Here is a 25,511-nt window from a genome sequence, read left to right as displayed (position 1 = left end):
TTCGCTGAAGCATTCAAATGTTGAACCTGATAAAGCACACAATGGTGAAGTTAAGATTTTACTTTGAAAAAAGCTTTGTGTGTGTTTGTTGCGTAGGCTACAGCTGTTCAGTTTAAAACCTGGAAACGAATTAGCATTTTCAAAGCCCTACACAGTTATTTAGAATAGTGGTTTTGTATGAGTATAATACAGTCTGTAAAGTAAATTACACAAATAAATTGAATTACAAAGTAAAGAAAAGTAAGTTATATAAATCACACTCTTTTCTATTAGCACAAGTATGTAAGAAAAAAAAAAGTATAATGAAATAGAAGTAGTGTGCACACAGTCTCTAACAAAACTCTAAAAAGCAAATCTCTGGGAGTCATTTGAACACATCGGCAGAGGTTTTTTGCCTCTCACAAAACACTTTTGGTCATCTTTGAAGAACACTAGATGTCTTACTATATAATGACACAGCCATGACTCCCAGAGATTTGCTTTTTGAGTTGGATATCAAGTTGAATGCAGGGGGACTGCATGGGCAAGTTCATTTAATTTTTTATTTCTTTATTTATTCCTTTCAAATCTTGAATACATAAGCTAATATGAGAGTATGAAAATAGCAGCAACACTACTGCCCACTTTCAGAAAGAAGAACAAGGAAGAGTTTATGCTCTTGACAAATGTCGAATATAACATGTAATTAGAAATTTTTTATAGACTCTTGCTCTTCTAAAATTACTAATTGACTACAGTATGTGGCAATGTAAGATGTGAAGCCTACTTTAAATGCCAAGGTTAATCAATATGTTGGTTATACACTATGAGGCTGTTGAATAATTGACTCTGATTGGCTGACAAACATTCTAAAGTGTGCAATTATTTTTAGGGACATGCACGGGTGAAGTAGTTCCAGGCAGGTCTTGACTGCATTACATGTCCATATCACTTCACCAAATGATTTCAGTTATTTCAAAGGTCCTTACAGCCTACAACAGCAAATGAACCAAAACCCACAGTGACACTGAGGAAGCAAATAAATATAGTAAACAATACAATGAAAATAACCAATTATTTCCATACTTTTGCCACAAAATTATATTGAATTATGTACGGAAAGGACATTCTTTCTTTTTCTCATGCTCTCTCCCTTACAAACACACACACATAGAGTACAGACACACACGGAAACATATACACGTACACAGAGCGTCTTGAAATGCAACATCTGAACAATGTCTTGAGGTGTAGTGAATGGAATAATTGACTCCGGTCCGTTGAATTATTACAAAATAATGCACACACGTGTGCATTATTTTCTAATAATTTAATGGCCCGTCATCAATTATTCCTTACATATATATTAACTAATAATTAAACCCAAAAAAGAAAATTTGCTTAAAATGCACTGACCTTCAGCCATCTGAACAAAATGAGCCAGCAACTGACATAATGCTAAATTTCTCCAAATCTGTTCTGATGAAAAAACAACCAAATCTATATCACAGGGTATATTACAGGACGAGTAAATTTTCAGCAATTTTTCATTTTTGGGTGAACTATTCCTTTAAGATATAGCTTTACTGATTGATAAATTATTAAAAATATTACATATCAGATATGAAATATGTATAATATACTGTATCATATTAAATATTTAATATGATTCAGTATATTATACATATTCTAAATATTACTTTAATTTAAAATATTTTTAAATATTTATAGTTACAAGTGAAAACTGTATATTAAATATAAAAAAATTCTATTAAATGTCAAAATATATCATTAAATATATAATATTCAATATTTAAAAAAAAATTGTATTCTATCAGGCAAAAATGTATAATATTAAATATTTTTTAAATTCTCATTTGAGGTATGACTGTGAAAGTGTCTCTTCAAGTAATCATAAATCAAAAGCCGCTATTTTTGAAAAAGACTATGGTGAATTATCCATCTGAGTTGGCCTGCAAATCGACATTATGACTGAAAAGCTCTACAGAAAAACCTGTTTAACAACCAAATGCTGCAACACCTCCTAGACGCAGGAGACCACAATACGACTCTGGAATGATGACCGGAAAGCTCAGGATCATTTATGCATCATTTCCATTTAAAAAAAAAAAATTGCACCTTCATTTTAGCAGCCATGTTCGGTTCTGGTCAGTGCACAGGGATAAATAAGGAGAATCTCTAGCAGTGAGAAGAACAAAGGTTATATTGGTTTCAATCAAAGCCTTGCTTTTCATTTCTGAAATGAAAAGAACAAAGGACAGAAACAGTGGAGGGACACTGCAGCTCATTAGACTACGGCTTAATCAGTTCTCTAAAAAGCTTTGAAAGCGCAGCAGAACATCTGGGCTGCCAATGCCCTTCCTTTTTCCTGCCCACATTGATTCATTATTTTCTCTTTTCAGGCAGCTCTTGGTACTCCAGTCTTGTGCCAAGCCCAAACTCATGCACAAAGCCTCACAGTTCCTTCCGAGGGACCTTCAGCTTGTGAAAACCATCCTGAAAATCCACATACAGTTTAAGGCTACTTAAAGCACAAAGAAGTGGACTGTGACCTCACTGTTATGGTGTGGCCATGGAAACAGACTGGCTCTCAGACTCTAGTTCAGCTACAGTAGCTCTGTTTGTTTGAAAATGACTTTAACTCTATTTGGGAATAAATGACTGGTCTGTGAGTTAATTCAATTGATTAATAATTTAAAGGAGATTTAATTTTAGTGTTTCCTCTGCTCAAATCCGACTTGCTGCTCATTACTGGGCAAATTACACATGGGTGGAGGAGATAGGGAAAATGATGGAAAAGTAATTTGCATAATTACTGCTAATAAACACGCTGCACACTGCAGATGTACAAAATGATTAGCGCACACAATCATGTCTGCAAATTAAAGAAACACATTCCAATTGCCATATTTCCATCAGATTTGACATTCACCAATACAAGTACATTCCCTCATCTTGTTAAAATTAGATGCATTAAAAAACTCCATATTAAATGGTTAAAATAACAGTTGTATGGATTCCAGTCAATTTTAATTCTATTTCCTTACATTCAAATTGCAATTGTGCATCATGTTTGCTAATTAAATTCGAATTCTGGAATTAAACTTAGTTTAAAAGACATTCGCAGTTCAAATCCACCCTGCCAGAGACACATTTCTAATAGTTCAACTATTTAATTTGGCACAATGTCTTAAAAATGCAATGTTTGTAGTTAAAAACAGATTGAAATACATTATAATGGCTGAAGTCCTCTGTCTGTAAGTGATCCAAATAGAGAAATATCATGTATCACATTAACTAAAAGTATTTTATTGCACAAAGCTATCAGTGTAGCAAATATTTATATTCCTCACCAAAAAAAAAAAAAAAAAAACAGAGACTTATGGATTATTCATAATAACAGGTACATTGCTCACAGCAGGCGATTTGAAATCTGTCACTAATTATCTTTAATTTTATTGCTGAAGCCTTGTTACACAGCTGGTGTTTTGCAGCTTTGCTTTTAAAAAGACAGAACAAACAAAGGGCTTTTAAGCTTTATGATGTCTCAAATCATATATACATATATGTGTGTGTGTGTGTGTGTGTGTGTGTGTGTGTGTGTGTGTGTGTGTGTGTGTGTGTGTGTGTGTGTGTGTGTGTAAAATTATCTAGAAGAAATTACATTGTCAAGTTGTATTTTGATGAAAGTCGGATTAAAATTGAAATGGTAAAACAGTTATCATTTTACTTTATTAACACTGAATTATATAATGTTATTTTTTCTCCAGACTCCTTAGCGTGCACTTTGCATCCCAGTGCAAACTGCACTAAACCACATAAAGTTCCTCCTTTAAATTCATTCCCTTGTAAGCGCTGCTGCTGAAAATATTAAATCTAGTTGACCTCACAAATCAACTAATCAGTTGGTGGATGACTAGCCCACCCTCCTCCTGACCCATCTCTAACACGCACATGCATATTAGTGTGTGTGTGTGTGTGTGTGTGTGTGTGAGTGCAGAACAATAAAGCAGTTGTGCGCTCTGACTTGAATCAAACTGCCTGCTAGGACAAATCTGAAGTGCCTGTTTATGTAGCTATGCATCAGTTCACGGCATCTCACTTCTGTACAAAAGTCTGCGGCTTGTCATTGACATGACCTTCTGTTGTCTCTGGCTGATAGTCACCCTGTTGCATCTCCAGAGAAAACAATCGCTTTGATCAAGTTATTGCCTTCTGTGGGTACAGCTCAAGCCACCTACGCATTGCTGTTCTGCAGGATGCTTGGCGGAAAGCACTGCAACAAATCTGTAATACCTCGGTATTGCATGTACGCCTGCTATCTGCTCGCTGCTGGTTGACTCGGGAACCTCGGTTGAAGTCCATCTCTTCCCACCTACACATATTTTTTTCCTGCCTCTCCGGCACTTTTGAAACTTTTTCTCCAGCACAACGCGTGCTCACCCCTCATCCATATGGAATCAACGTTCTCGGTTCTGCTGCTGTGAAAGCTAACAGTGATTTCAGCAAAGCTTCAGAGTGCTTCAGCTGAAATGAGAAAGAGGATGAGAAAAGGGACATACGGCAGGAAAGGAAAAAATCAATGTGTGAGGCATTGCGGTGTCGGAAGCTTCAGCTGTGAGGCTTTTTATGGGTGAGCTGCTGGGCTGACTGGATGATTTAAACTCAGAACTTCTGTGACATTGAAGACTGGAGTAATGGCTGCTGAAAATTCAGCTTTGCCATCAGAGGAATAAATTACATTTTAAAATGCATTAAAATAGAAAAGATTGTAATAATATTTTACAATATTACTGTTTTTACTGTAATTTAATAAAATAAATGCAGACCTGGTGAGCATAAGAGACTTCTTTTAACAACATAAAAAAAAATCATAATTATTCCAAACTTTTACTGGTAGTGTATGTAGGCATGCAAATATAGTTCTTTTCTACTCTTCGAAAATATTAGTCAAGATTGTATATTTTTAAAATTATCAATTAAATCTGACAACAATGGTATCATAAATGTTGCTAGTCTTGTTCAAATATTATTGTGCAAACAAATGCATAGGCACTTTCACTTCATTAAGCTGACTGGCTTTTTTTTTAAACTAAAATGCAGGACTTCATAATGATGCATACTGAGAATAAAGACAGACTTGATCACCCTTTGACCACATTTTTACTAGTATTCACACCTTTCTACTCGACTGGTGTATACAGCTGTTTTACACCTTACAGATATACTGCAAAACAAACATGAAAATAAACTTTAAATGTTAGCAAAACAACCTTGCTTAAAATTTTATTACATAATAAATACAATAAAAGCATTATTTTTTATATTTTATAACAACAAACAATTATTATTATTATTATTATTATTATTATTATTATTATTATTAATAATAATAATAATAATAATTAGTATTATTATCAGTAGAAGTAGTAGTATTATTAACAAAAATAAAATATTATTTTTAATTTTTAAATTATTATTAACAATAATGACACAATAAAAACTATAAATAATAATTAAAAAATTAAAAATAATATTTTATTTTTGCTAATTTTATTAATTATAAATAATAAATTAAATATATATATATCAATTTTTCTATAGTGGTCATTATACCATTTCTGGTTCTCCTCTCCATTCTGCATGCATTCTTTGCATCTCTTCCACCCAACCTGCAGTGCATCTTACATCACTCCTCACATTCTTCAGTTCAAGGCCTTTGGAAATCTCTCAAACATTTTTTCTAACTTATTACTAAGGTAACTCACAGCACTGGTGAGCAGGAAAGAAAGGGAGGTGATGGAATCGTGACTGTGTGTACTTCTGTGTTTGTTTTTTGTGCATTCCTGTGTGAGCGAGAGTATGACTATGCCGAAGAGCGAGAAAACGAGCGCACAGCATGCATGCAGTGGTGCTGATGATCTGTGTCGTACATTTGTAAAAATATCTCTAGTTTGTCTCAGTGTTAGTGAGAGGAAATATAACAAGGGGACTTGATTTGAGCACTGTTGCAAACGTTGCATCCTCTCATTTTTTCAAAAACGTACTATGACTGTGAAGTGCTGCTTTTTATCACAGTGGGCATCCAGCCTCATACAATGTCACATCCAGTCCAAATTATTCTAAATAAAAAGATTCAAAAGCCCTATCTGGCCTGACAAAATCTAGAAAAAGACTAACATTTGAGATGCACTGCCTTCCTAGTTATGATTCATAAGAAACATTAATTGACACCTAAGTTGTTTAGAATTACAAGCGATTCCTAATAAGCGATACATTTTTATTTCATTCTGTCATCTGACCATCTGCTCTTGCAAACAAGACACACGTGGGTCAGTACTTTCTGAACTTGTGCATGCGTTGTCATGAACGCATTTCAGGGAACGTCAGATTTACACATTTATAAAATAGCAAAAAAAGAAACACACTGGGGAAAAGCTTGAGTTTGTCATTGCTAAGTTAGCTTACATGAGGATGGTTTTGTTTTGTTTTAGAACCAGAGTTGTGCGCCAACTTAAAGTTTTTAGTTTTTTAGTATGAATATGTTAGCCATAAGGTTATCTATAAGCTAGTATATTTCAAAACAATGACAAATTTCACATTTAGAAGATTAAAGCATTCAAGTCTTTCTCTAGGCATTAAAAACATTCTTTAACTTCCGCCCAATATGGATAAACGATTTTGATGACATCACCCTGCACTTCAGCTGCTCGTCAAACATTCTGTCCAATCAAATGCTCTCAAGAATCTGAAGTGTCCCACCCCCAACACTATAAATAGATGCTGAAGCTGCAGCTGTAATTTGAATGTATGGAAGTAGAATTAAACTGAAATTCTTTGAAATGCAACTAAAACATTAAAGTTGGTCAAGTCAAACTTTAAATGCTGGCTTGACAAAGACTTGTTTAAAACTTTTGAAAAACGATGGACAGATGGATAGATCAAGATGGATGTATCAGGCCAATTCAATTCAAATTCAAACACTTCTTAAATTCTATTCAAGCCTTTTGCATACCTTTTGATAAAATAACCAGGAACATTTCCTAATAATTTTCATTTCAAGTAATTAAATATAATTTTAAAAGTTAGTGTTTCACACCCAGGGACATAGTGAACTTTTTTCTTTTTTTTTTTTTTAAGTAAAATTATTTAAAAATTCACTACATGTTCACTTAATTGGAATATTGTAACAAAAGAAACTAATGTTATTATTTTAATTTTAATTTTAATATTTTATCTTATATTTACATAGAAAATTTGAAATAACCAAAATCAGAGAGATTTCTATCGGAGGCCATCCTTGAAATCTCTCCCCAAATGGCAAAACCTCAGGCATCATTTCACTTGATTGATGGAGCCATTTTCATGTGCAAGGGCGAATTAATGGCATTAAAAAAGGCATTTGAATCCAACAGCTTTTGGGCAAATTGATCTCCTTTTTAACCATTTACACAAAACAGCTCCCACAACTCTGAAATGTGGGCCAATTAATCGTATCTGAAACACAGCAGGGATTTTTCCTCTTTTACATGGGTAACATTTACAAAGGGATCTATTGAGAGCAAAAACAGATACGTCAATAATGCCTAGCTATCTTAGTCAATTGACAAACAAGAAGCACTTTCTGCACAACAGCAATACTTAATTGCAAATAACAAGGGTGTATTTCTCATTATCGACAACACCATGTACCCTTGACTTGGAATTCTTAGTATGCACGTTTTCACTACAAATTATGTCTGCGGAAATATGACATATGCTGGAAATATGAGGGCAAATGCACAAGGCCATCTACATTTAAAGCAGCTTTAATGAGCATAGACGCTGACACCTTGATTACACCCGTGGTTCTGAAGGATGATATTCTCTGGAAAGCCAACCAAACAAGCATGATAGACCTTGGATGAGCGCATCAATTCAGAGGTTTTTAAATGAGATGAAGAGAAATCAACTTGAGGGTAGGGATCAATACAAATTATTGCAAATCAGTAAGAATGCACAAATGTGCAATTTCATTTGCATTAAAGTCGGCATGAAATGCAAATTTACCCTATCTACTGGATGCATCTTATAGCTCTTATTGTAAACATTTTATCAGTGCATGTGTTTCATTTTTAAAAAGGTTCTGACCACGTAATGTTTAATCAAAACTGAACCTTCCACTGAAACTGACAGACTTCTCTCTGGTGACGTATGCAGGACTACTCCAATTATTTAATCTGCTTAAAAGTGTATGCAGATGAACATGAGCTTGAAGGGTGTTTGAAGGTTTGAGAGCAACACCCACATTTCAAAAACCAATCAACAACCAATACATAGAACTAAATCCTGTACTACATTTTTTTGGTTTCTGATAATCTATTGCACTTGGCTGTAACATCACAAAATGTCAGAAAATATCTGTCGCTACTTCAGTTACATTGCAGCTTTAAAAGTGACAAAGACACTCTCCGGCGTTGGATCAGGAATGGAAAAAAGGCCAAAGAACAACACTGAAATTCTGTTAAAATGTATTTCAGAAGTGGCTTGTGACAGTAATCCAAATGACAAGGAGGCAGCAGGAAAAGAAGTGTGAAATTAAGATGTAGAAGGCAATACAAAAATCGTTCCTGGAGCCAAATATTCAGACACATTCAACAACCACAACAACAAAAAAACAGTTCCATCTAATTTCTGCTGGCAAGAAATTGGGAGATTAGGATACTGAAGGATGAAGTCCGATATGTAGTAATTAATCCCTCAACATTCGCCTTTAGGGGGAAGCCTGAAAGAGCATTTATGCAGATATGATTTATTCAACAGTGGCGCGAGAGCATCTGCCAGGTGTTATGGAAAGACCGGTTATATCAAATGAGAACATGCACATTAATATTTGTTTGCCTGCACAGCAAAAAGCGTGCAAGTGGGCTGAAAACAGTAGTCGGCACTCAAAGTGACGCAGAAACCAGCAGGTGTCAGGTAGGAAGCGTATGGAAACGATTCCGAAAGACACAACAAACAACAAAACTTCTCACGCATATAAACTGCTTGACAAAGAGAACAAAACATACATACAAATGCTCCTTTTTCCAACTCTTATAAAAATACAAGAACACCCAAAAAAACACGACAGGCACTGTCCTACCAAGTATGTGCCACAGTGAAGCGCCTCTGCTTGTGGATGTTGTTGTTGTTGAGAAGCATCCGTCGGAGGAGACGGGGGGAGTTCCGTGGTGACAGCCGGGGCGAAATAGAGGAGGGCGAGCGGCGGTGCCCTCGGGGTCGCTCCTGCTGCAGGAGGTTCTCCCTCAGGATCTTCACCAGGTCCTCATTCAGCCCGACGTGCTTGGGCATTGGTGGCACTGCCAGCGTGTCCTGGTGGCCCACAGCCGCTTGCTGGGCCATCCTCACGCTTCGCCCGTCCTTCTCCCGCTGCTGGGGGCAAAAACAAAAAAACGTCCACTAATCCAGCGGTGAACTCCCCAGGACGGGGGAGAGGAAGGGTGAGCGAACGAACTCGGAGCGTCTCTGCAAACCCCGTGTGGGTTGCTCGACGCACAAATGAGTGACTGGAATTAATCAGCGAAAGAGCAGGAGAGCGGAAGAGTGCGTGCTCCTGTCAGGACGACTGCGTGTGCTTGTGAGAAAGGAGAGGAAAGGAGAGGGAGAGGAGAGGGAAAGAGGAAGGGAGGGAGGGAGGAGAGACAGAGCAAGCCGTCGATCTGCAGCGCTTCACTAACTGCTGACTGCAAGCCACCACTTCGCTAAAGAGCCATTCAAATTGTGTGTGTGTGCGTGCGTGTGTGTGTGTGCGTGTGTGAGTGTACAGTATGGAGTAAGCAGCCACCGCTGCCGAAAAGCAACTTTTCTCTTTTTTCCCCTCTCCATATGTTCTTCGTCTGTGTAAATCTGACTAATTTATGACAAGGATGTGTGAGTTAGTATGGGTGTGTGTCCAAAGAAAACAATGTGTGTATTTGCTTATCCTTTGATCACTGAGCAGCTGTTCTAAATATGATTTTATGATGTAGACTTTATGCTGCAAAACATGTCACAAAAAGAAAAGCCTCACAAGGTAAGGAGACACAAAAAAAATGAATCCTGACAGAAGCCGGCTATAAATGTTGCTTATGATCATCACAGCATGCTTATTTTAACAGCTACAGGAAAGATATAAAAATCTGTTTAACATCTCTTGTCATTTCTCCTAGAATATAAGATGAAATGGAGAGCAAACAGAGACTTTTACTGAAAGCGATAGTTCACCCAAAAATAAAAATTCTGTCGTCATTTACTCACCCTCGTGTTGTTCCAAACCTGTATGACTTTCTTGCTTCTGTGGAACATGAAAGAAGATATTTTGAGAACTGGCTCTGCGTTTTTTTTTTTTGTTGTTTTTTTTTCCATAGAAATCCAAGTCAATGGCCTCAAATCTTTGGTTCCCAATGTTTTTCAAAATATTTTCTTAATCTTCCCCCAGAAGAAAGTTATACAGGTTTGGACTGACATGAGTGTGAGGAAATTATGACAGAATTCTCATTTTTGGGTGAACTTTCCATTTAAATTTCCTAAGATATCTCTCCAAATAATAAAATCCAGTAATATTACATATGTCTTCTCTGAAGCTTCTCAAACTGTGCTCAGATTCTTCTGAGACTAAATATGCTACTATATCAACATCTTTTTTTTCTATTATTTGTTTTGAGCATTTCTGTAGCTTAAACTCTAGAAATTGGCACTAGCAACTCCAAAGTCATGGGGTTGAATCCCAGGAAATGCATGAACTGATAAAATGCATTATAATGTAACCTTCAATGCAATGAAAGTCTCTTTGGATAAAATGCCAAATGCATAAATGTAAATAAAATGTAAAGTTCTCCTTAGGAGCAACACCTGAGACTGATTTCAAATGTACTCATAACTGAGAACTCCATTAAGTCTCCTGAGCTTGAACAGAGCAACCCCTGAGTAACTGTATCAGCATCTCTGTATGATCTCTTTACCATTTAGCGTAAATGCTAAAAATCCGAAAATGACAGAACTTTTTCCAAATCTATTATTTCTATGCTTACTTGCATTTTTATTCAAACGCAAAAACTCATTCTCAGTTATACCAAACATATTCATCATCATACTAATTAGACATCAGACACAACATCGCTTGAGGTCAACAGCGCTTCTCTGCCTGTTCCTTTCACCTTCACTCACCTGAACTAGTGATACTATCATAAGCTCCTGTTGAGTTCTAGTCATTTATCAGATGCTGTGACCCCAAGCAATTTAAAGTGCGCTTCTAACAGGGAGAATCATCACTGTAGAAACCTGGGGCTCCTGTAAGTGTTTTGCTGAAGTGCACAATTGTAATTTAATGAGGGATTCAAACTCTTTTCTGTTAGCAGCCTAGATCTTTAATCACTACAGCATAACACCCCCTGCTGACTGCAACAGACTGTCATTGGTCTCAAAAAAAACAAGCATCACATCAGTAATAACCAATAACAAGTCTATGTGGAATATTATGATGCTAGTGTTTCATTAGTTCACACCTGTCTGTGAATACAATGTCGACTTGCCAGCTGTTAACACAAAAAGATGTTTTCACCTTTACTTTACACAATTTAAAGAACATTTAAAAACAACAGACCATCTAATAACAAAAAATATTTCTTAGACCTTAACGAAACACCAAAGAAACAACTAGGCAGACTATCCAAGCTGATGTTTTCCATACAATAAATGTGCTTCAAAAAGGATAAAAACCACCCTAAATATCATAAAATAGTATCTTTAGACGTTGCTTTTTTCCTCAAGAAATTATTACTTTTATTAAGCATTTAAAAGATTTCTACTTCAGATAAATGCTGTTTTTTTCTACATTCTATCGAACATTCTCACAAAAAATGTACCATGATTTTCACAAAAATATTATGCAACACAATTGTTTTCAACACTGTTAATATTAAGAAATGTTTCTTGAGCAGCAAATCAGCATATTAGAATGATTTCTGTAGAATCGTGTGAGATTGAAGACTGGAGTAATGACTGCTGAAAATTCAACTTTACAATAACAGAAATACATTTTTAAAATATATACAAAACAGTTCTTTTAAATTGTAATCACTGTTTTTATTGTGTTTTTGTCGATGTAGCTAGCTTTGTCATTTCATTTATTCAATTATTATTATATTATAATCAGTTTGTTTAGTTAATCCAGTACTAAAAAGATGTTCACAGTTCTGACCCCTTCATTGTGCGGTCCATTAAAATCTTGATTTAAAAGATCCAGCAGGAAACACTCAATGCATTACATTCAACCTCTGTAAAAATGCACTTATGACCATCCTTCATGAATTCATCCCATGTTCTGTAAGAATGACCTCAGCGAGCACTTCAAACTGCCCAAAAAAAAAAACTTAAAATTGTGCTTCACTTTTCTAAGAGTGACTAACCATGTCTGCACCGCAGGAGGAACACCTTAGCCGGAAGATCAGGGGAGAATAAACACAAAATCTAAATGGATAGGAAGATTGGTGACTGTGCAGGAAACCTGCAATTTGGTTAAAATGTGAACAGAACCAAAGAAATTGGATGTACAGATGTGTCATGGATGATGCTACAGTCTAATCCTTCTGGTTATGACAGACCACCTTAAAGGGGTCATATGATGCTGCTAAAACAAACATTATTTTGTGTATTTGGTGTTATGAAATGTGTTTATGCGGTTTAAGGTTTAAAAAACACATTATTTTCCACATACTGTACATTATTGTTTCTCCTCTATATGCCCCGCCTTCTGAAACGCGGCCGATTTTTACAAAGCTCATCGTTCTGAAAAGCAAGGTGTGCTGTGATTGGCCGAATGCCTCAAGCGTGTGACAGAAATGTTATGCCTCTTAATATTGTGATGCCCGTGATATAAACATGATTTCTAGTCATGTCTTCTTATGGAAGGCAAAAAAAAAAGTAGTTTTGCTTTCTCAACGAAACAGCGTCACTCACTGGAGCCTCGAGTGAGCAGAGGCCGGAGGCCTAGAGTGAGCCGCGGCCGGCTTGAGTGAGCAGAGACGGGCGGCTTGAGTTGGATTCTATGAAGGAGCGTACTTTGGGCTTGCAACAACCACATGTAACGACCCCTGGCTGGACTCAGCTTCGTCCACGGTGAAAGCCGATTCGGCAATCCACAGTGCAAAGTTGATGTATTTCCTCAGCGACCAGCACGGATCAGCCCCAGGCATGACGAAGCGGATATTGTCCTCTTTTGGAAGGCCAAACAAAGTACTTTAGCTTTCACAGTGAAACACACGGTGTCTATATGACATGGCGGCAGTGGAAACAACAATACTACAACGAGAATAAAAGGTACGCCTTCTTACTTTGCGTGAGCATTTGGGCGGCATTATGCAAATCTTCCCACATAGTGATGTAGAGATGTGGGGGCGTGTTAGATTAAGCCGTTTCAAGCAGCGCGGACGAGTCTCAATTTTTATAAAGAATATCTCTTTGGATTTGAGACTTTAGTCTTTGCAACTTTACAGATCTTCTTTATTCACCAAGAGCTTGTAACACTCCAAAGTGAAAGGAAAATTTGAAATCGCATTATATGACCCCTTTAAAACAATGTATAATCAATGTAAAAGCATGAACAAAACAGGGTTTTTACACTGGAAAATACTCCAAGAAACATATGAACATAGTGTGAAGGCCCAATTAAGACTAGATATATCAAAATCTTAAGTGGTGCCTCTGTGGAAATACCACACAGTATTGGAAGTAATGTTAATATTTAATAAATTCTTTTTCTTGTTAAGAATTATTAATATGACTTCAGATCAGTAGATTTTGCAAGAGCTGCACTCCAATTAAATCTCTTGATATCGTGAAACAGCATCTGTCTCAAGGAGACCATGTTTTTCAAGTGTGTGCCTGCCTGTCAATGTTCTCGTGCAATGTATGATTTCTGTCATCTTTATTTCACCCTCAGAGGTATATATATTAGGGATGTGCATCTTCATAATGAAGCTGATGCGATACGCATCTAGATGCATAGCCAATGATACGATACATTCAAGATACATATGAAGCAGCTACCGATGCGATGTGATACGATTCACCCCTATTACGATGTAGTGCGATCCCATTTCAATTCAACACAATGCGATTCGATGCAATACGATGCAATGAAAAAAATATGATAACTTCTAATGCCTTGAAGCCTGTTCCATAAAACAAGTTTACCAAATAAGCCAGGCTTATTTCAGTTAGTGAATATGCTGATTTGGTGTTTAGAAAAAACATTTTTATTATTATCAATGCTGAAAACTGTTGTGCTGCTTAATATTTTTGTGAAAACTGATATATTTTTTCAGGATTCTTATATTAATATGAAGTCAAAAAACAGCATTTATTTGAAACAGAAACCTTTTGAAACAATATAAATGTCTTTACTGTCACTTACTGTAGATCAATTCAATGCATCATTGCCAAATAAAAGTATTCATTTCTTAAAAAAACATACTGATCCTAAATGTTTTGAATGTTTGTGTATATTTAATTGGAAAGAATGTTAATATTTAATCTCTTTCTTGTTAAGAATTATTAATGTGACTTCAGATCAGTAGATTTTGCAATAGTTGCACTCCAGTTAAATCTCTTGATATCAGGAAACAACATCTGTCTCAGGCTGACCAAGTTATTAAACTGTCTGCTTATCTATGGATGTGCTCATAAGATGTTGGTCCCTGGCCTCAATGTGCCCCGTCTGGAAACTGCCTCTGGATTTCAGCTCATTATTTCAAGGACATGGGACATAGATGTTCGCAAACGCTAGATGTGGGCTGTCAGTCTCTCATCTAGTATATAGTCCAAAAAAATAAATAAAAAACAAAGCATCAGGCCACCTAAATGTGTGCATGTTCTTTGGGTTGTGTCATAGTAAGCACTGCATTGTGTGTTCGCTTCCCCTCCCCACTTCTCCCTGCATGACGTCTACGTGTGTTTCTCCACTGTTACCCTTGGCAACATGGATGAAGAGAGACAAGTGTGTGTGTGGTAAGAATTGACTCGGAGCTAGAGATTTAATGGAGGAATGAAAGGAGACTAATCCGCAGAATGCAGTTCCAAACCCAGTGCTGGTGATGTTCACATATACAGTACATATGCATGCATGAACGCCTCATACAAACACTCTCTGGATCAGTTTCACAGAACCCATACAGACATATGATCTTTTTCCCAGGTAATATTTTACCCTACAATCAAAATCACCCTACAAATCAAGCCTCATTTTTTTTCATGGTGACATTAATTTAATTTAATTTAATTAAGCACATTTCACCCCTCAAATTCTCTTTTTCATAAGGCAACCATTAATGTAAATTAATAACAATTATGATCATTATAATTTTATTTCTAATAATAATAATACATGTAAAAGATTCTCAGAAAAATGTTTTTAAATAATTAAAATCAAAAAGGAGAAAATAAGTATTGTTTTTAAAATAAATTTTCATTTAGATTTCCATTAATAATGATTTATAAAAACATGTTTAATAAAGTATTATTCATAAAAATATAAATACCAATATAATACAAATGTCTTAATAAAAATAATACTGCTACTACAAATTATTAATATTATTGTTTTTGCTATTATCATTTTGTTATTAATTATTTGTATATTTTATATTTCTTATTAACAATAACATTGTTTCTATATTGGTTTTAAAATACATTTATTAACAATATTTTATATATAATTATGCTTCATTTTAAAGTTTACACTACATATCATGATAGAATGTGTTACACTGCGTATTGTATGATAAAAATCATGGTAATAAAAAATTTTTTTTAAAATGATTGCTCTCAATCACAGCACTTTATTAATGTTATGAACACCTCTGTTTCTTCTCAGACTTGAGTATCTAATGAAATCACTATTAGGAATGATTTCAAAATTATATAATCATAAGTAATACCTCCGGATGCATTATGCAATGAGGATTTGAGAGGAAAACGTGTTTGGTAATCCAAAAAAAAAAAAAAACACGAGCCTTATCTTCATTGCTTCCCACAGGTTTGAAATATACTTGCAGTTGTAGCCGAGTGGAAAATCCTCCTATTACCCAATGTGTGATTTTAACAAAATTTGTATTTATTGAAATTAATTTCAATTATATAGACTACTATCACCTTAATCACATACTCTTATTTATGCATTATTATTATTATGCATTGTAAATTATGCAAAATTACAGCATTTAATTGGTAGAGTTCTCCTTACTTTATCATAGTGTCTCTCTCAGTGAATAGGACACAGATTTGATTGATACTACTAAAATCTATATATTGAATAATATGTGTCAAATAATGTTCTTTGACTTTTCTTCCTGTGGGGAAGCATCCCAGCCAGAAACTACAATAGTTTACTATGGATTAAATGGAAATTAAATACCAATAATGCCCTGAAAAAAAAACGAAAGAAAGAAAACTTAATGTGCCACTTTTACTTATAAAAAATCCCTGAATACACTGGGACTCTTATTTTGAAATGTCTATACTACTGCGGGCTGATCCTTCAGATGAGAGATAAAATATGCATTCTTACAAAGTTCTAAAACATTATATAAAGGTCATAAAGTAGACCCTGTCATAAGTCCACAAGCTTGGGACCCCAATTTGGAATCGTATCAAATCAAACTATTTTGTGTGCAATGCGCAGTTTGTCCTATGGGACAAATGAGTGTGCCCCTTTAAAAAGTGTGCCCCCTAAAAGCACAAGTGGCTTCTGCCACTGTATGTAACCTTAACACGTTTCTGTTATATTCGCAATATTTTGTGATATCCTCTAGCCCTAACCATGCCAAGTTGAATACTCAAAATTCATAGACAGTCACGGACATATTGAACATCAATAAATGCAAAGTGTCTGTCTCTTTTTGATGAGGCTGCACAACCTCTGTGACCATTTAGCAGTTAATTGGCACTGACTGACTAACTGCCTTCCAGCTGATAAGGGAGAACTCTGTGCTAGAGCCCTTTGTGTGAATCATAGCTGTGGCACCATTCAAACACAACGGTATAAAAAGACCCTTTTTAAAGTCTGACATTATAAAAGAACGGTGGTATAAAAGGATGTCCTCAAACAAGTTCAATCAAAGTGAAGAAGTGACATCTTTTCACACACTTTATGATTTTATCATTATTGCAGAGGCTGTCATACCCTTGTGCCATCAACAGTTCAAAAATCGAGGCGTAAAAAAAACATGAACTAAAATTAGATTGCATTGTGTGCTGGCAAGCTTTCAATGGAATAATGGAGAAAATTTAGATTCTAAAACAAACTATAGCTTGTCCACTTATTTTAGAAACAGCAAGATCAAAGTACTTAAAGGAACAGTTCCTGCAAAAATTCAGCCTAACAGATGTGATCACTTATGAACTGTAACTGATGCTGTTTTACAGAAAATATAGATCATGTGAATTTGAAACAGCATTAGTGAAAAAATACATATTTAATTTTTGGGTGAACTATTCCTTAATAAACCTGACTTGAAAAACTGGACTGCACATCTCGGTGGTTTACATTGCACACACTTAAACAACATTAGAAAGCTTGACTTACACGGACATGAACACTTACAGTAAAACATCTCCCTCTGCTGGATGACTGGGTTCAAACCATTCATATATCTTTCCTTCTTAGGTTTTCTGTGCTTAATTTTTTTCTTTAGTGTAGCAGCCCTAAATATGTACACACACACACACACACACACCCAAAAATACAAACATTGCAACACCAACATTAAAATCTATTAACTAAATGTCTAGCTATGATGTGAACACAAATGACTGACCTTGAAAACTGTATAAATACTGTATTATGTAACTATATACACACACACACATTTATAAATTTTACATAATGAATATTTTTATATAAATATTTAATTTAATATAGTATTTAATAATGTATAAAATGTATAATAGTATTATTCATAAAAATATAAATGAAGATAAAATACAATTTTAATTTGTATTAATCATTTTATAATATTTTTTAAAGCTTTAACACATCATGATAGCACACTGCATATTGTTACACTGCATGCTCAGTGAAAAAAAGCTTTTAAAGATTTTAGCTTTTTGAAAATTCACATTATTTTTATTATCAGTATTATGTGTTTTTGTCATGGATAAATTAAGATTGGCCTATATTATTAAAGAACTGTAGTATTAAAATAAATCACAATATTAAATTAACAACATCATAAAACACAACCATATTTAAACTTTTTTGTCATCATATTTTTGTTTGAAACTAAAGCAGTATTTATTTGACATTAGCTATAACTTATTTAACTTAATGTATATTGCAATTTTACAACTATAATTGTTCTTTCAATAAACACAGTTAAATATCCACAACAGGGAAATAAAACCTACATTAGTACTGTATAAAACTCAGAACAGAAAAATAGAAGTACTCATGCTCTCTTTTGGACACAAGAGGGCACACTAGTGTCAGTGAAAAATTTGCCTCCACAGTTAGAGAGCTACAGAATCTCTGAAGGTGAAAACATCTCATTTTTACATTCCACTCTGAAATTCTAATTTAAAATAACACTGTGAAATTTGGACAGCTACTTTCATTTAAACCATTTTTACCTGAAGCATATCAGAAGAGACCAATTTCCACTTTCAGTGTATAATGGACTATTACTTGGTTGCAGGATGAATCATTGAGATAAATTTAGAATTTTGATGAAATGCTAAAAAAGTAAGACCTTTATAGACACCTCAAAATCCATCCCATTTCTGATCTCATCATTTTGGACCATCACAAGATAGTTCTGTCAAAGCCTGGATGACCAAAACAAGGCATCACATTCTCTTACAGTATCTATCACAGATAATAGCATTTGCTTTGCACAATTACTTTTTTTAAGCCAGGTTCTTCTCCTCTGTCCACAAAAGCCCAAAACTCCTCATCTAATATCAGATTTTCCTTTATACAGTCTGTTTTAACATGTGATAATGCTTGACTCATTTCTGTTGTCACCTTGAAAATGTGTAGGGAGCTTGTCCTCACTAGAGAGTAACCTTTGGGATCGACCAGCTAATGTCTCGGTCACACAAGTTGTTTTTCTATCGCTGGCCTCGGCAGGGCTTATTCTCTCCTTAATGATGCATCTCGCAGCTTTGGCACGGATAATATTTTGGCTGCGTGTCAGATCTGCTTCTCTTATTCAACTTTCTGAGGCTCACAGAGGCTAGCCTCCTTCACGCTGACACAGTTGTTTCATGTAATACTGTCAGAAACTTGCGACAAGCTCCAAGGGTAAATGCAAAATCAAGGCATTGACAGCTCTTGCGCACATGCATTAAAAATGCAAAACAGCACACTTACCAAGGGAGGCAGCTGTAATTGCAAAATAACATTTACGGTCTTAAAATATGACTTCACAAAATACGGTGCAAATATGGCTGAAAATATTTTCCTGTCCTTGCAGACAAAAGATCTTAGGCAAATTGTCCAAGCTGCTTTTTTCCATACTGAGAACCTCGGAAGATGTGGAAGTCATATTTACTATTTTTATGATACAAAAAGCTAAAAATGAAAAATTAATGATTAGTAAAATTTTGGACTGATTCGCCCAACCACCAGTGTGCAAAAACTTCAAGGTAAAAAAATAAATAAATAAATAGGGCAAGATTCACTAAAAAGACGACAGATCTGAGGCACTGTTCATTTTGTACCTACAATAATCACAGAACTTGAATGTCAAAATACTGTTGTTTTATCTTTTGTAAGCTGCATTTAGAATCCATTTGGCATGATGCAAGGAAAAGTGCAGCTCGGACATTCTGCATAAAGTTTAATTCAAAGGCAAGTAAACAAAGACATTATTTTCATTTTTGGGTGAACTGTTACTTTCAGAGCTGCTCTGTAATTAATTAGTGCCAAAAACAATTCCTAATGTGAAGGAAAGACACTTGAGACACCGAGTGTTAGCAAGGTCTCATATCTGGAAGACATTTTTTCATCACTTTTTCATTTTTAGCAATAAAAGAATTGTAAAAGTTCAAATAGATCTGATATTTTTATGATTTATGATGCATTTAACAGGGGGCTGACTCATCTAGACCAAAATTATCATGCTTTTGAATGTCGATCTCCACGCAGCGCTCTAGACAAAATGCATTTGTAATCAGAGCGCTGTGAGATGACAAGCCTTAGGTCTGTTTTTTTTTTTTTTTAATCAAAATATTCATAGACAGGAGCATGACACTGAAAAATATATTTTTCACAGCAAGATATGAACCTAAATGCAATCAAAGTGACATATTGAGATGGCAGTCAGGACAAAGGCAGTGTTTATGCTAATTAATTCACACTGTGGTAACTAGCTTTCTATCCTGACACCCGAACACTCGCTGACTATGAGTGTACTTGACAAAACAGCAGTAAGCTCCACTACACCCAACAATAAGGTAAACGGATGTTTAACAAGGAAAACAATATATCATAATCACTGCCAAACTATTTAGGAAAAAAGTTCTCACTACAAAAACAAAAGATTAGTCTCCTTGATGGAATAACCTAGATATGTCAGCAGAGCAGAAACAACAGCCTGGCGCCCTGCAGAAACACCTAAACGCTATAGAACAGCCAGCAGGGTTCACTGTGACTTTGTGACCTCATCAGGAGGAGACAGTCACAGGAATCTGAAAAGGTCTTTCTCATTAGACACCATGTTCATACACACAATACAGTCCATATAAGCCGATATTTATACAAAAAAAAAAAAAAAAAAAAAAGGTAAAAACGACTTCATAAAAGGTACAAGTAATATATATATGCTGTATGTGTATATATATATATATATATATATATATATATATATATATATATATATATATATATATATATATATATATGAATTGTATACAGTATATCATTTTTTATTTTTTACTTGTTCATGTAAATGCAGCCAATGCTCTATTTTTCTCCAAGCTTTAAATATGTGTTTGTACATTAGCTCTCCTACATTAATTTCTTGTGCGAGGCGTTTGTCCTCCCCAAAAATAACAATGTGGCTTATCTTTTTCCTGCTCCTCAAAGAGGAAGTGGTGTTTTGGAATTGCAAGGTTTGCCACATGGTCAGTGTAGAGCCTGAAGAGAGCGTCGAGGACAGAGCATTTACCAGAAACAGGTCACATTTTACCAAGGGTGGTGGGTATAACCCATGGGGCAAGAACTCCTAAAATAGACTAACGGCCTCCACTGTAATCATCATTCAGAACACATGCAGCATTGGCCTTCATTCGGGCCCACTCACTGACCAAAAATGCATGAAAAAAGATTGCACAACTAGGGCTTACAACTCGTTTGCTGTTGTATACATTATTTTGCCAATTTGTTTACAATTACAAACTGTAAAAAATAATAATAATAAAAATCTATTTTTCTATCTAAAATATAAGTCTATTTTATTAATTAATATGTATATAAAATATTTCAATAATCTAAAAAAATCTAAAATTATTTTCTATTATCTATTCTATTTAAATATATTTTATTTTGTATATCAAAAAATGTTTAAAAACACATTATAATAATTTAAATAGAAATCAAATAATTAGTGTCATTTATTAGAATCAGTGTATTATTTAATAATTATATATGTTTAAGTATATAAATAATAGTAAGTATATAAATAATATTAAATATTTATATTAAAAAGCTAAACAAAATGCACAAAAAATAAAGTATCTGTTTAATATATTTAAATAAAATGGATAATATCACAAAAAAATCATTTAAAAAGTTATTGTCATTTATTAGAATTGTATGCAAAATTTAAAACAGAGGCTAATTAATCACACAAAAGGTGGTCAAGAGCTGCATTAGTAACTGCCACAGAAGGTGAACCGAATGTGAGGGTATGTACTGTATTATCTTTCCATTTGATGCCCTGTGATTCATTCCTTCCCATTCCCAAACACATGGATCTGTCTGTGGGACTGCAGAGCAGAAAGATTCCCCCTTCAGGGGGTCTGACACTTCAAGGATAGAATCCGCCAATAACAGGCCAACAGACACAGAAAACCCAGCATAAAAACCTTCATGCTTCACCGTGGGTTCATTTCCTCCTAAACAATGAAGCAATCTATTAGTCACCAACCTGATTTACGACGCCAATATGGACCAAATGTAAAACTAAATATTTAAGAGTTTTATTAAACTTCATGTCCAGCAATTAATCTCATATACACCCACGTTTCATTGAGACACTTACTTCAGACTGTGCATTGCCAGAATCTCCAGTAGGGTCCTTTCACACAGTCAAGTAAAATTATTAAAAATAAGGTAATTTGTGCTGTAATAAAGCAGGAGTAACTTAAAGACATTGCATTGCATTGCTCTCTACCACAGAACAATTCTGCATGCTCAGCCACACCACCAGATGTAAATAAGGATGTCAACATACAAGGAAACAATATAAAGGAGTCTCTGTTTGTGTCTAACAAAGAATTGTCTGGAATTTTCAAACCATGACATCTCATTAGAGTAGTGAGTCCAGTACATACCAGAACTGTCAGGCGCCCATTTATTGCACAGGAAGGACCTTCAATTCCATTGATTTACATATTATACCTTTATATTTAAAATCCTGACATACTTTAATAGAATATATTATGCAACATGTATGATAAATGAGAAAGAGACTAGATACTGTTGCAGATCTCCAGGGGGCAAGAAGAAAAAAAGACAAGACAGACAAAACAGAAGATTCCTGAACAAAGCATCGCTCGAAAGAAAGCTCAGCTTGCACCTTGACAAGGTAATTGGTCATCAGGGAAGCAAAGGAGAGAATTGTACAAGAAAGGGCAGAGAGAAAAAAAGATCGCAAATTGGACGTTTTCGTGTGTAAAAGGCAGAGAACATTAAATTCTGATGTTATCCTGCCTCACATCATCCCACTATATTATTTCAGTTTGCAAATTAGAGGCAGAGAACATTTATATCTTTATCAACAATAAAAATAAATACAAACACATACATACATACAATATAAAGAAATAAGAATGCCAAAAAAAAACAATTATATATATTCAAATGTATATATACACACATACATTCTTGTGGTATAGGTCAGACAAAGCCTGTAAATATTGTAGAGCAGAAAAAATTTTTAAAAAAAACAATTTGCCATCTCAGAAAGCTGTCAACAATTGAGCTGGCATCTCATAAATATTCATAGGCCTTCTATCAAACCATTGAGCTATATGGATGGTCTTTGCATCTCATCTGCATAATCTACATTCGGCATAAGTGCTCTTACGAGGTAACTAAAGAAAGTGAGTGACGGGCAGCTACAGTTTTCAGTCCATATTCATTGTCATCACCAGAATTAACTATTAATCTACAGCTGCTGCTATTATTTTACCAATAGAGGAGCATATGCCCACCTGGCTTCATTAATGAAGAAAACAAAGTTATTAAGTTTGTGTGTAACCTTATGGCCATGCTATCCACACTGATAAAAATGATTTTATGGTGAAGTAAATACTACATAAAAACAAATGTAATTTCTACATTAAATAATTTAGTAAAGGCGAGAATTAAAAAAAAAATTAAGTAAATTCTGTGTTAGTACTCAATTTAAGCTTGTAGAAATTAAAGTTGGAACTCATAAGTATACTTTACTTGGAACCGTTTGTTATGTTTACCAGGATTCTTTAAGTAAATATCAAAGTTATGATCCTACATTTCCCATCATGCACTGGGGCATGAATAATTAAAAATGTTAAATTTTCACTGTTTTTGAGTTGTATATACACTGGTTTATGGTTGCTTTTAATGTTAGGTTTAGTAACTTACTGTTTTGTGACATCTGGAGTTCATTTTCTACTCAAAATGACCCGTTCATACTCGAACACCATTCCCTGATTGTTACTGTCATTGTGTATGATGTAAGTATTGAGGTCTCGGTGTTCATTTGGATAATAATTATACTGAGTGGACATTTTATCTTAAAATGATAATAATCTGTCTATTTGCTTACTTACAGATTTCATTTCATTCAATACTTAAGTTTTACTTAAAATATAGGCCTATATGTGCAAACCTTGCAAAAAAAAAAAAAGAAAAATGAAGTGAATCTTATTAAATTACTGCATTAAATTACTGTTATTTAACAGCACACTTTTTTACAGTGATGAGCACTATTTAAGTCAAATTTACAAGCAAAGAGTCCATACAATTTACTGTGAATTCCCAAGTAAACTTAACATTTCTATTTAAAGCTACTAATAATAGTTTAGGCTTTTACTTGTCAAATCTTTGTAAATTAACTAGCCTTTTCTGAGTGAGAATTGTTTCCAAGCTTTTTTTCCAAGTAAATCCTACTCCACATTTTTTTCAGTGCATGTTTTTTTTTAAAGAATGTGTAGAAGAGACTGTCAAGCTTTCAAATGCTCTGCACATTAAACATCTCTTGCATCTGTTATATTATTAAACAGAAGGGGGTTCAAATGTTATGCAGGGTTCTATTCCTAACATAACTAGTTTTATTTGACATACTGACTGCATTTACAACTAAAATGGAAGATAGGATATAATCACTGGAGGTTGTTAGATTTTAATGAATAAAAGAGAAAAGACACGACCAACGCACTATGTAAGCGTAACAGTCTTATTTTCTAAAACACAATCAATAATGTAATTACTGAAGTCTTTGTCTACCTCACATCTCCCTTTGACCTTCCATTGTTTTATGCCAGGGTGACCTCAGAGGCGAACGGCGCATGCAGCCAGGCGACCAATCAGAAAGCAGCCTCTCTCCAGGAATATCGCATAACATCACCCCAAGCGTGATACATAGGTGATAAAGGTATAAACGCATGTGTGTGTGTGTATGTGTGTGTGTGGTCAAAAAAGATTGCATGCTTTGCTCTGACTCCGATGTCTCTTGTCCTTTATCTCCAAGCTTTCTTTGCTTTGTAACCAACTGAATATTAATTTACAAAAAAATAAAATAAAAAATACATCAGCAAAAAGTGATTCAGATTTAGTGATCTCTTTTCCTCTGGTACGTTTCATCTTTACCTCTCAAAGATGTCCTTGAGCCTCCTATATTAGGTGTGTGGGTTTCTTAGATCATTCATGCAAGAGATTTTCCATTCCTGTATAAACTGCATGAAGCATACGCAAACAAGTAATAAGCATACAGATCTCAAATATATTGCATTTCTGTCACTGCACTACCCAGTCCTGAGCCAAGATGATGCATGTTCTCTATTGTTGCCAGGGAAAGCGGCACAGTAAGCCGAGCCAGTGAGTCATAAACCCAGGTAGAGGCTACAGGTAGTCTAACCCCTGGGATCAGAGCATCCAGTTTAAGAGACCGGACCTAATCCTCCAGAGGTGTCCTGTAACACCAACTCAAAACCTTGGAGGGAAAAAGGACATGATTACATGCATTTGGATCAAAACAGTGGAGAACAGCGGTATGATTAAGAAACAT

The 25,511-nt window shown here is 34.9% G+C and overlaps 1 protein-coding gene across 4 annotated transcripts in view; it reads right to left on the bottom strand.

Annotated features, from left to right (window-relative positions):
• LOC109094532 (cAMP-specific 3',5'-cyclic phosphodiesterase 4D-like) overlaps positions 1 to 25,511 on the bottom strand; it is a 116,199-nt gene that overhangs the window by 70,367 nt on the left and 20,321 nt on the right. The window contains exon 1 of one of the 4 annotated variants that reach the window (XM_042761942.1): positions 9,125 to 10,046. The exons of the other annotated variants lie outside the window; for them this stretch is intronic. Within the exon in view, the coding sequence (XP_042617876.1) occupies positions 9,125 to 9,384 (260 nt within the window). The 5' untranslated portion in view covers positions 9,385 to 10,046. Of the gene's footprint in view, positions 1 to 9,124; positions 10,047 to 25,511 lie in introns of those variants that run through there. 4 annotated transcript variants of the gene reach the window in all.

The sequence above is a fragment of the Cyprinus carpio genome, chromosome A8 (assembly GCF_018340385.1).
Source record: "Cyprinus carpio isolate SPL01 chromosome A8, ASM1834038v1, whole genome shotgun sequence".
NCBI classification, from domain to species: domain Eukaryota; kingdom Metazoa; phylum Chordata; class Actinopteri; order Cypriniformes; family Cyprinidae; genus Cyprinus; species Cyprinus carpio.
This window is presented reverse-complemented; position numbering and strand designations above follow the sequence as displayed.